Source organism: Carlito syrichta, unplaced genomic scaffold (assembly GCF_000164805.1).
Source record: "Carlito syrichta isolate Samal-C Ts95f unplaced genomic scaffold, Tarsius_syrichta-2.0.1 Scaffold316389, whole genome shotgun sequence".
Taxonomy (NCBI): domain Eukaryota; kingdom Metazoa; phylum Chordata; class Mammalia; order Primates; family Tarsiidae; genus Carlito; species Carlito syrichta.
The window spans coordinates 1,274,951-1,287,739 of NW_007260485.1; the positions used below are offsets into that span (position 1 = coordinate 1,274,951).

Here is a 12,789-nt window from a genome sequence, read left to right on the forward strand (position 1 = left end):
GTGTGGTGGCCAAACTCATCTCTACAAAATATTTTAAAAATTAGCTGGGTATGGTGGCATGCACCTGTAGTCCCAGCTATGCAGGAAGCTGAGGTGGAAGGATTGCCTGAGCCCAAGAGGTTGAGGCTGCAGTGAGCCATGATTGTGCCACTATACTGTAGCCTGGGTGACAGAGTGAGACCTTGACCCAAAAAAAGAAAGAAAGAAAAGAAAATATGTGTGGCACATTCAGATAATCTGAAAGTAGGTGATGTAAATTTAGTAATAATTGTCATAGCTACTAAAGGTGTTCAAGTATTTACAACCGAAATCCTTTTAACTGTTTGGAAATCTGTCCACTGTAAAGTTGGTACATCTGAGTATAAAAGATGAAAGGCAAGGGCCTATTTCTGTTCTTTTGTATTGTCACAGAAATATGAACTTTCTTCTTTAAATAGTTTATCATTGAATTGAGATAAACAAGATACATGAAACAATTAAGGAACAGTTTAAATGCTAAGCTGGATGGGGCTGACTGTGAATATTTTAGGGATTCAGAAAGGAAGTTATCAATGTAGAATACAAAAGTTAAGAAGACTTCACTGAGGAGGTGAGACTTTAGTTGGGCATTAAAGAAAGGTACAATTTAGATGATAGGAAGGATGAATGTTCTAAGCAGAATAAAGTAAGAGAAAAGATATAAAAGTAGAAATTAGTATACATGGAAAACTATGAGAGGCCAAGTATGGTGGCTCATGCTTATAATCCCAGCACTCTGGGAGGCCGAAGTGGGAGGACTGCTTGAGACCAAGAGTTTGAGACCAGCCTTGGCAACATAACAAGACCCCATCTCTACAAAAAAAAATTAAAAACAAAAAAAACTAGCTAGACATTGTGACCGCTTCTGTAGTCCTAGCTACTCAGGAAGCTGAGGTGGGAGGATTTCTTTCCTGAGCCCAGAAGTTCGAGGCAGCAGTGAGCCATAATCACACCATTGCACTCCAACCTGGGTAACAGAGCAAGACCTTGACTACAATATATATATATATATATATATATGAAAGAAAACTATGAGAAGATCAGCTTGATTAGAAAACTATGAGAAGATCAGAAAAATTGTATTACAGAGTCATTGAGATTTGGCAAATCTGCAACAAGCCTTGAAGCACAGGCAGAAGAGTTGGTTTGTAAGACCATATAGAATAGTCGTAGACTTTACTAGGTAAGTGAAATCATGAAAATGATTTCTCTGGAAGACAAATCTGTCCACCACACAAATGAGTGGATGGTATTTGTTGCAACCTGGGCTCTCCAGAAGGCTAAGATGGAGTTTAGTGTGCCAAAATACATTTGGGACTACTCTTCTGTCAATATCGGTGGACTTTATAATGTCCTCCCTATTCTGCCTCAAGCAGTCATCTGATGTGGGCTGTCCTATAAGGGGCTGACAGCTGGAAGCCATCACTGACAGCACTCCTAGTAGCTGAGGCAACAAGTCCTTTCCTGAAGGGGGATATACATGGCACATCATCATGCCTCCACAATGATAGAACTTAGAGAGGGTTGCTGACATTATTAATAGTATTATTATTTAATTCTGAAGACCTGGAGAGAATTGTGGAGTATAAAGAACATAAAGACACCAGGATATGTCCAGTCTCGGACATATCCACATACTTTTAAAAAAGTTATATTTAAAGTATAAATATTGTAGTTAATGGCAATCTTATTATCATTAATTTTTTAATCTAGTTGTATGAGTTGAAAAAGTAGAAAATAACTAGAATACTAAAAAAATTAGGAAATCATGTCACAGGTAAGGACTTAAGGAACTGAGAATCACCAACTCTGACCAAAAAGAAGCACAAAACTCAGAGAAAACAATAATCATCATTGTGTTGGAGAATTATTCTCTACCCAAATCTTATGGAATCTTTAAGGACTGCCTTCATTGCTGTTAACAGAATGCCTCTCCTCATTACAAGTGTTCAGTGAAATACTCTTTAAAAGCAAGGAAGGAAAGTAAGGAGGGCAAGTAACTCTAGGACCAGTGAGAGAAAGATATAAGCAAGTAAACTGTCAAAGAAATAAAGCTATTCCAAGGGAAGTGAGCTGAGGGAGGTGAGCCTTTTCCCACTGGTAGCAAAGACATTGCAAAGTCTTTCAAATACACTGAACAGAACATTTCTTCATTGAGGGTAAGGAGACTTCCCTGGGAAACTCTAATATTCTTTACAAATATAAAATTATGATTTAGAATGCTCAGTGACTTTGGGATGGCCCCAGATATTTACTCAGTTTTTAGTGTAAATAAAATATGCAAACTTTAAATAATAAAATGCCAGTATATTTTTGGTTTTAGTTATATAGATTCTATAATAAAGTGAATCTCTTGAATTTTTCACACTTTTAATTTAGCTACTGGCTTTTGCAAAGAATTTGAATGTAGAATTCAGCTTGGAAGCAGAAAGAATGATTCATGGCTATTATCTAGCAAGTCGCAGAATCAGAACAGACTCTATATATGGATCAAAACTGTCAGCATCTGCATTAAAATATCTGTAAGTATTCAAGATTTTAAAACCAGTATTAACTTTAAAATGATGTGCTTAATTAACTCATTTCTCTGCTTGTTTGATTGCTAGTTGGTTGATTTATAATGTACTTGTTCCAGAAGAACTTCTGGTGGCTTCCTGTTGTTATATTGTACATCATTATAATCTCAATTTTTTTCACTAAATTAATTTTTATTGAATCACCTGTATGAGATATGTACACTGATTGATGAAAAAAGTGTAATGATTCCAAATGCAAATGGTTGTTTTTAAAAATGTGGCTGTTTATATTCAGGTATTTTGTAGTTAAGCGTAGAAAAAAGTCTTAAGTATGTTGTTCCTTGTACTTTTGAATACATTAATAGACTCATCTATTATTGTTCCTTGAAGAGTTTTTCAAAAACTAATCTTTATTATAAAGAAAGTATGAACATCGTAAGACTAAAATGATGAGTAAAATATCCTGCTAACCCTACCCATTCCTACCCCAATCCCTAGAGATAATCACTATTAACAATTTTTATGTGTCCTTCTAGAAATTATCCATTCAAATACCTGCATATGTATGTAATTTAAATTTTATATACATATGTATTTTTTTTTAGTGAGAAAGCAGGAATTTATTAAGAATCCAGAAACTCTCCAAGCAGGTGGGGACCTAAAAGAGGGTTCCTAATGTTACATATTTTAAATGATGTTATTTAAATATATAAGCATATAGATGTATAATTTTATATAGATAGATAAAACATTTTTGCTCAAATTAAATCATGCATACACATAAAAAATTACCTCATTCCATTTTTGTAACTGCATCACAACTTCACTACATTGTGATGTGGCTGTACCATAATTTAAACAGCTTCCTATTGATAGACCCTTACTTTATTTGCTATATTGAAGTATAATCTCAAAGAAATTATGAAGTAGGATCAGGAGTAAAATAATCTACTAAATAAGTAAAAATCCTGTTATAACTGCAATATAAAGGAAGATAAATGAAGAACTAGCAGGAAATGTCAAAGAGAGATCTATAAGATATAGATATGTTTAATTAATTTCTTCAACTGTAGATGTATCCTCATAGAGCTGAAAAAATTCTAAAGATAAGCCAAGGTAGAAATCAACTTTGATAAATGTTTTAAAATGATAAATACAATTATATAATGCTTTCTATTTTCTATAGTAATATTTAAAATACTCAGATCGTCTTATTTGCTCATAATGATTTTTTTCTCTGTAGTAAAAAGCTATTTTGTATTTAAACTGACAGCCTCAGTGTACACATGACTGTGTTGATTCAAAAATAAAGCAGAGTTAATTTTAATATGATAACTCTACTTTTCCACACCATAGAAATAAATACTGAGAGTGGTTTATGAAACAGCAAAGTAAATGAACCACTATCTGGAAGAGTCATAAACCTTTAATTTTTCTCCTTATTCTATAGACAGGTACTTAGTAACACCGTCTTAGCTTTTCTAGAGAAGTAGAGCTGAACAATAAATACCCTCTTCTCTTTCCCTGAAAGTCTCCATATAAATTCTGTCCTGGTAAACATTTTTAGAAGGTGCTTGGATGAGGACATGATAATCAAATTTGTAAATGAGCAACATTGGAGATGCCTCCACAGCCTTAAATTACAACTTTGTCCTAACAAGAAGAAAGTTAGTATATCCCCAAACTCCCTAGTACAAGTGTGAATTGATGGGGAAGAGGTGATGAGGTATCATATGAAAAGATGAAAGTACTTTTTGTTAGGGTAGGGATAGGGTAAGAGTGGATGGTGAAGAGGGGCGCAGCACCACCGGAGTCAGAGTGCTGGAGGTATGCACTGATACCCAGAGATCCAAGTAATGAAAAGAGTTGCAACAGACAAAGAGGTGAAAGAAGAAAAGATTTATTTAAGAAAAGGTCATTCCCCACAGACAGGAAGTGAGCCTACACTCTAGGTGAGTGTGGTCCCATAGCGGGCCTACACTGTAGATGAGTGTGGCCCCAGCAGGCCTACACTGTAGATGATTATGGCACCATAACAGGCCCACACTGTAGATGATTATGGCACCATAACAGGCCCACACTCTAGATGAGTGTGGCACTGTAGCCCCCTTGAGCCCCAGCTTAAATCCTTTCCCTTGGAGGCATTGCAATCAGGTAGACTTAACTGCTGTGACTTCCTTATTGACCACCCGCAAATGTCTTGGAGACCTTGTGACACAGAGACCCATTAATGTCTGTCCATATTATCATAGCCCCTAGAGAAGGGCATGACAAGGATTTTAGTGTTCTTGCACCTTCCCAAATGACATTCCTTAAAGCTAATGGAGGGTACACTTCCCCTTATCTCCTGTGCATTCCCAGTTGGCAGCCCTGCGATCTGCATAACTTTTGTAATTATAAGTTTCATGGCTTCTACAATCCTTGCGCAATGCATGATGTCTTAGACCTTGTAAATTCCCTTTACTCTAGGCAAGCCTGATTGTCACTATGAGATATCTCTGGCATCAGGAAGTCTGTGTTTCTGAAAAGACAAATTTGGCAAAGTTAATCTTTATCTAAAGTATGCATTTCTCCAAAACATAGCTTCTACTTTCTCATCATTGTGTCAGGGTTTAAGAACAAGATGAAAAATGGCTTCCCACTCTTGGTCTGTCGTTTCATTCCCTACCCCTGCTCTTGGAAATATTCTTATGATCCTGGGAAACAGGGCAAAGATCAATCTTCTATAACTGCTTCCTGCTGAGATGGGCCGTAGAGATGTCCCTACCTATGTATTTCCAAGGATATGAACAGGAAACGGCAGGACCTTAACCGAATACTATTTGGATCTAATAAAACACCGAGTGAGAGGACAGGCAGAAATTATTAAGCAAACAATGATGAAAAAGGCTATTGCCCCAGAAACAATGCTAGAAAAAAATGAAAGTAGTCCCATAAATTATATGTATGTTTAGCCAAAGCTTCTAATTCATTAACGTAAGTTGAAATATTCCCTTGCAAATTATCTATAGTTGTACCTTACAAGCTTTGACAAAGTCTGAAAAAAGAAATATTGAGAACATTAGAGACATGTGATTAGGGTGTAGCTTAAATTTAGAATTTAAAAACAGGTAAACATTGACAAGACAAAACAGTTTCCTTTGTTTTTATAATAGGTCTGATATACTTTTACAACAATTGATATGCTAGAGGGTGAAGCCCAGGTTATTTTGTTAGTAATTCTTGTGCCTGGACTGCAGGAAGCTCAGGAGGAGAGTGTTGGGCAGGTGTGGTTCCTGGGGCTTGTTTTTTACCCTACCCTAGAGAAATTGAATTGAAAACTTGAAGAGTTTAAGTATTAAAATTTTTAAAAATATAATGTTATAACACAAGATTACAGTAGTTATTGCAAAAGTTACTTATTTAGTCAGAATGATAGTCCAAAGATTTTGGGGGAAAAAAAGCAAAACTCCCTTTTTTGTATCAAAGACAGTGGGGGGAGGGCTGACTGAATTTTGTCTCTTTCTTCTCCCCTTTGTTGTTTAAAGGAGAAAATTCTTTTGGAGATTGTTAATTAAGAAGCTTATGTTCTGGTCTTTGAGTAACATTTTGGCCTAGCATTAGTATCCTTGATATTAATGGTAAATGTATAGAACCTTTTTATCGCCTCAAGTGTTTATAGAATTCCTTTCACATACTTCTTTTCACAAACTTTCACATACCACATTTGACATACTCATACCATTTTTCGACATGCTTGAACTGTCTATATTTTTGTCCTGTACTTTCCTTTCTTTAAATAACCAGCCATTCTATTATAGAATAAAAATGTACCATACAAGATTCTTTCCTATACAAAATTATTTCTCTTTCTTTTATCCTTCCTTATAAAAAAATACCTTATACCAACAACTTTCTTTACATTTTTCCTAACCTCAGAGCTCTAACCAGAGCAATAAGTTCAGCCTTTTGTGCTGAGGTGCCAGGAGGCAAAGGTGCACTTTTAATTACTTTAGCAGTGGTCATTATGGTATATTCGGCCATCCTGTCTTCATTAATAACAAAATTGCTCCCATCAATCTACCGTTCGCATTCAGAGTTAGGAAGGGGAATGTTGGTTAAATCTTGTCTTACTGCTCTAGACATTTTAGGAATTTCTGTACAGCTATGCTCCATCAGTTCTGGAAGTGGCAGGAGGGTAGCTAGGTTTAAAGGACCTGACTTTTGGAGAGTTATATTAGAGTTACCAATGAACAGAGTTTGGTACTTAGTAATACTTGAGCTAGTAAGAAATTTGTAAGTACTATTGTTCAAAATGTTAGCCACCTGGTGTGGAGAGTACACATCAATATGCTGTCCATAAGTAATTTTATTGGCTTCCTGAGTTAGTATGGCAGTTGCTGCTAGGGCCCAAAGGCAAGATGGCCACCCTTTTGCTATATTGTCCAATTGTTTAGATAAGTATGCTACTGCCTTCATATCTGGACCGTACTTTTGTCCAAGCAGCCCCATGGCTATTCCTCCCTTCTCCATTGTGTAGAGGATAAAATTCCTTTGTAAGTTGGGGAGTGCCAGAGCTGGGGCCCTTGTTAGTGAATCATGGAGCAAAAAGAAAGCTTTTTGTGCCATTGAGTGCCAGTCCAGAGGCTCATGTTTTGGACCCTGAGTAGCCTCATATAATGACTTAGCTATAAGTCCATAATTGGGAATCCAAAGCTAAATAAAAGGTACTCAAAAAGCACAGTGGTGATAGCTCGGGGTAAAGAATAACACGAGTTCCAATTTTTGTCATAATGTCCCTTCCCAATAATGGAGCTGGACATGTTGGCATAACAAGGAAGGAGTGCTGAAATATTTTATCTCACAGAACACAAGAAAGTAATGGCGTAGTGAGGGGCCTGGATAGAATGCCCTGCACCCCCATGGCTGAAAGGGGTGAAGGAAGGAGTGGACCGGGAAATTTAAGTGAGCTGAGCATGTAGCCCCCATATCAATAATGAATGATATAACCCTGCCAGCTACTGATATTTCCACCCTAGGCTCGGTTGGTTTAATAGTTTGTTCCAAAGACATTGGGGCTACCAAGCCAGGGGCAAGTCAATCCGACTGGAGCAAGGCCAAGAGATCCCCTTCCGAGATCGTGGGAGGTGCCTGGTGTCCCTCATTTGCAGCAAGCCTCTGGGCCATGCGCTCCCCTCCAGCTAGGCAAACAGGGCAATCATGAGCCCAGTGTTCATGCTGTTTGCATTTGGGACAGGGTTTTGCGGGTGGCGGGGCTTGACAGTCTTTGGCCATATGCCCATTTTGATGGCATCAGAAACAAACCTGGGAAGGGGGCTATGTACCCCTTCTGCAATTGATCATCTGGGTGGAAGATTATCAGTGGTGGCTCTTTTTACTAAAGCGGTGGATAAAAGCTGAAATGCTTCCCACTTATGTTTTGATTCTGTATTCTTTCCTCCTTTCGGTTGTTAAAGACTTTAAAGGCTGTATCCAATAGTTCCAATTAAGGGGTTTACGGGCCCTTTTCTAATTTTTGGAGTTTGCACCTAATGTCCGGTGCTAACTGGGAGTTAAAATACATAGCCAAAAGAGTTTGTCCCTCCAGAGAGTTTAAATCAATTTTAGTAAACTGCTGAAACGTAGGAAGTGGAGTTATAGGAGAGTATGAAGGAGGTGTAGGATTTTTCAGGGGAAGGGTGGCTAAATCAGCAGGGTTGGTATCCTCTGAGGAATCTATGGGCAATGGGGTCTGGGGAGCCAACACAAAAATACGACAGGAAGAATGAATAACTGGGTGGCAAGCTGACTTATAAAAGGCCTGAATATATAGGATCTCAAGGTATTTGTCATTTCTTTTTAAGTACAAATCACGTTGCAGAAGGGTGTTAGGAGCTAGGGAGCCACCCTCTGGCCAGGTTTTGCCATCTCCCAGCTTATATTGTGGCCAAGCAGTGTTGCAGTAAAAAATTAAACACATTGGGTGAATATCTTCACCGAGTTCTAAAACTTTAAGGTGTTTTAAAAGGCATGCCAGTGGTGTATACGGGCTCTTGGTTTCATGGATTTGTTTTTGACCCTTAACCCATCCACTTCCTCTGCCGGGCATCCCAAACAGGTTCAAAGGAATCAGCGCAAAGGATGTGAGTCACCAGGGAGAGAGCGTCCTCCCATCCCTGTGCCCACTGGAGCTCATGGGCACCATGTCCCACTGGAGCTTATCCACCATGTCTTGGAAGGCCTGGTACCAGGACTTCCAGCAATTGGGTCCCTTGCTAGGATTCTCCCAAGACGGAAAACTGGGAAAAGGCTGAGAGACCCAGAAACTCATCTGAACAGCAAAGCTGGGGGGGTCCAAGAGGGGTTCCAAGAGCGTACATTCAAATATGTGGGTGTGTGGAGGATAAATGAGGGATGACTCACCAGAGGTGCAGAAAGGCACATCATACAACTGTTGGAGTGTCAAGGTCCTTCATGGAGTCATTTCACCAACCAGAGAAGAAAAGAGCAAAGAAACCAAGCACTTTGTCTCCCACCCACACGGGCACTGGCAGTCTGAACTTTCCTTTGGGGACCTTCTTGCATCCCTAGGGAGTAGCCCTAGGCAGAGACCATCAGTTGTCCTCCAGGGAAACTCAGCAATCCTGGCTAGAAGAAAGTAAAGAGTTAACCTTAGTCCCTTACCCTAGCGGGCCACAGTGGTCTGATGTCTTTCCCTGGGACCTTCCAGCACGCTGAAGTGTAGCCTCATCCAGAGCTTTGAGTTGCCACCAGGTCCCAACACAGTCCACAGAGGTCACCAGTTAGGAAATATGGAAGACTAGAGAGAGAGAGAGAGAGAGAGAGAGAGAGATTGTCAGTGGGACCTCCAGAAAATGTTAGGGTATGGATAGGGTGAGGGTGGATGGGTGAAGAGGGGCACAGCACTGCCACAGCCAGAGTGCCAGAGGTGTGCACTGACACCCAGAGATCCGAGTAATGCAAAGAGTTGCAACACACAAAGAGGTTTGAAAGAAGAAAAGATTTATTTAAGAAAAGGTCACTCCCCACAGACAGGAAGTGGGCCTACACTCTAGGTGAGTGTGACCCCATAGCAGGCCTACACTCTAGATGAGTGTGGCCCCAGTGGGCCTACACTGTAGATGAGTGTGGCACTGTAACAGGTCCACACTTAGATGAGTGTGGCACCGTAGCCCCCTTGAACCCCAGCTTAAATCCTTTCCCTTGGAGGCGTTGCAACCAGGTAGACGTGACTGCTGTGACTTCCTTATCGACCACCTGCAGATGTCTTGGAGACCTGTGACACAGAAACCCATTAACGTCTGTCCATATTATTGTAACCCTTAAGAAGGGTGTGACAAGGATTTTAGTGCTTCTCTACCTTCCCAAATGACATTCCTTTGAGCTAATGGAGGGTGCACTTCCCCTTATCTCCCATGCATTTCCAGTGGGCAGCCCTGCGATCTGCATAACTTTTGTAATTACAAGTTTCGTGACTTCTACAATCCTTGCCCAATGCATGATGTCTTAGGCCTTGTAAATTCCCTTTACTCTAGGCAAGCTTGGATTGCCACTATGAGATATCTATGGCATCAGGAAGTCTGTGTTTCTGAAAAGACAAAGTCAGCAAAGTTACTCTTTATCTAAAGTATGCATTTCTCCAAAATACACCTTCTACTTTCTCATCGTTGTGTCAGGGTTTAAGAGCAAGATGAAAAATGGCTTCCCACTCTTGGTCTGTCCTTTCACTTTTTATATTTAATAAGAGTAAATAATATAATACGGCTTTTAATAATACTGGAATTTGAAGTTGCATCAATAGAATATGTATCAAGAACAACAAAATACTAGGTCTGCCTCACCTCTACTCTGATTGTCATATCATATCTGTACTGTATTGAAAAGGAGTATTAACTATATCTGGTCACAAGGAGAGTAGCTAGGATGGTAAGGAGCTGAAAATTATCACTTATAACATACTAAAGGAACTAGAAATATTTATTTTGAAGAAAAGAAAACATAAGACAACTGTAAAAATTACCTTTAAATATTTTAAGAGCAATCACATTTAAGGGGTTTCAAAAGACAGAACAAGAGACCAGTGGGTGGAAATTACATTTACAATGAAATTAATTTTAGCTTAGAAGTATAGTCTTCGTTATAGTTACAGTCATTGTTAGTTAGTTGCCAAACTTTCAAATGCCTTTACTTAACCCTGTTTTATAGCTAATTTTCAAAAAAAATCTCAGAAATTAAGTGATTTACACAAAGCCACACAGTTAGTAAATTCTAGAGACTCAGTCTACTTTTCTGATTACCAAGTCCAGCAATCATTCAGGCATATCACATCTGCATAATGAAAATATAAAGGAGACTTCCAGGGAACCAAGGCTGGATAACAAAAAAACAAAGGAATGGATTGCCTAGTGAAACAGTGAATGCTGGAAGGGGTTCAAAAGAGACTGGATAATAAGTAGCCTAGGATGTTGTAGAGGAAATTCAGTTATCTGATAAGAGTTTGAACTTTGAACTTCAAGATCCTTTTGAACACTGCAATTGCAAGATTCTATGAGGACTTCTTCAGCTAGGTGAGAAACTAGAAGAAAAGGTCAAGGATTTGTCTATTAGATCTATTAGAGATTATTTAGTTAGATAAAATTTCCCAACTGTGTATTTATCTGAACAGAACTTAGAAGGGAAGTATGGAATAATAAATAGAAACCAGAATGGAAACCAACTCTTTTATAACAAGTCAGGATCCTGGCTTGTTCTGGAATAGTCTATTTAAGTTGGTAGGAGAAAAATGCTTTGAAAAGAAACTAAAAAACACTTTTAAGTAAAAATATGCTGACCTTTTTGGTGTGGCTAATGTTGGCATATGTCTTGGTTTGTTTCTTGCCAAAATATATATTTTTGTAATAGAGACATATTTTGATTGGCATCAGTTTTCTTTTTTAGAATTTCTCTATCTGAAGCCCATGCTCGACTGAACTTAAGGAACAAAGTACTTAAAGAAGATGTACTAATTGCAGCTTTATTGTTTGAAACATCTCTCACACTGAAATATGGTAATGTATTAAATTATTACTACAAATAATTTTATTTAAACTTAAATATTCTTAGTCTGTTAAATTAGAATGTTAGATATATTTAAAATATTATTTTAAAGAATAATAAATCTCTATCAGGTAAGGCCTGTTTGAATTTGAGCATTATTGTTTATAGGTAGTATCATCATCTGATACTAAGTTCTCCTTATCATGCAGAACTGTTTCCATATTTGAACTTTTGCATTGCTTAAAGAATTTTGGGAGAAAAAGTACTTAATACAACCCATGAAATGATTTTAATTTACTTTCTTTTTAAATTAACATGCGCCAGTGGCTAACGCCTGTATTCACAGCACTTTGTGAGGCCGAGGTGAGAGGACTGAGCTCAGGAGTTCGAAACCAGCCTGGACAACACAGTGAGACTTCGTCTCTATAATAAATCAAAATATTAGCCAGGTATGGTGGCACAAGCCTATAGTCCCAGCTACTTAGAAGGCTGAAGCAGAAGGATCACCTGAGCTCAGGAGGTCAAGGATGCTGTAGCATGAAAATGCCACTGCACTTCAGCCTGGGGGACAGAGAGAGATTCCAACTCAATAAATAAATTAATTAATATGCAACATATATTAGACAATCCCTGTGGAGTTAGGCACATAGAAATGTAATCATCTTGTATTACCACCTTTGCTGTATTGCTAGTTTTAATACTATGACTATGGCATTTAATTATTTGAAACGAATGGTACTTTTTATGCTTTTGCTTAATAAAAACACATAAGGGTTTAAAAAAAGATTTTTAAGCCGGGCTCAGTGGCTCAGCCTGTAATCCCGTGCTTTTGGGAGACTGAAGTGAGTGGACTGCCAGAGCCCGCGGGTTCGAGACTCGCCTGGGCAACTTGGCGAGACCTCATCTCTACATTAAATCAAAATGAACCGGGTGTGGTAGCGCACGCCTGTAGTTCCAGCTACGCGGAAGGCTGAGGCAGAAGGATCGCCGGAGCCCGGTGGGTCGAGGCTGTGGTGGCTGACTGCACTCCAGTCTGGGTGACAGAGTGAGACTCCAACTCAAAAAAAAAAAAATAAATAATAAATAATTCAAAGAAAATTAAAAAAAAAAATAAAGACAAGATCTCTGTTCCCTAGGCTGTTCACGAAAAATGGCTCTTTTTTTTTGAGTTGGAGTCTCACTCTGTCGCCCAGACTGGAGTGCAGTGGCCACTCCTGGC

At 38.7% G+C, this 12,789-nt stretch overlaps 1 protein-coding gene across 2 annotated transcripts in view; it reads left to right on the forward strand.

Annotated features, from left to right (window-relative positions):
• The window catches only part of MCMDC2 (minichromosome maintenance domain containing 2), a 46,668-nt gene that overhangs the window by 21,227 nt on the left and 12,652 nt on the right, over window positions 1-12,789 (forward strand). For both annotated transcript variants that reach the window (XM_021707128.1, XM_008074319.1), the window contains 2 exons: window positions 2,398-2,540; window positions 11,472-11,581. In XM_021707128.1, the coding sequence (XP_021562803.1) occupies window positions 2,398-2,540; window positions 11,472-11,581 (253 nt within the window). The remainder of the gene's footprint in view (window positions 1-2,397; window positions 2,541-11,471; window positions 11,582-12,789) is intronic.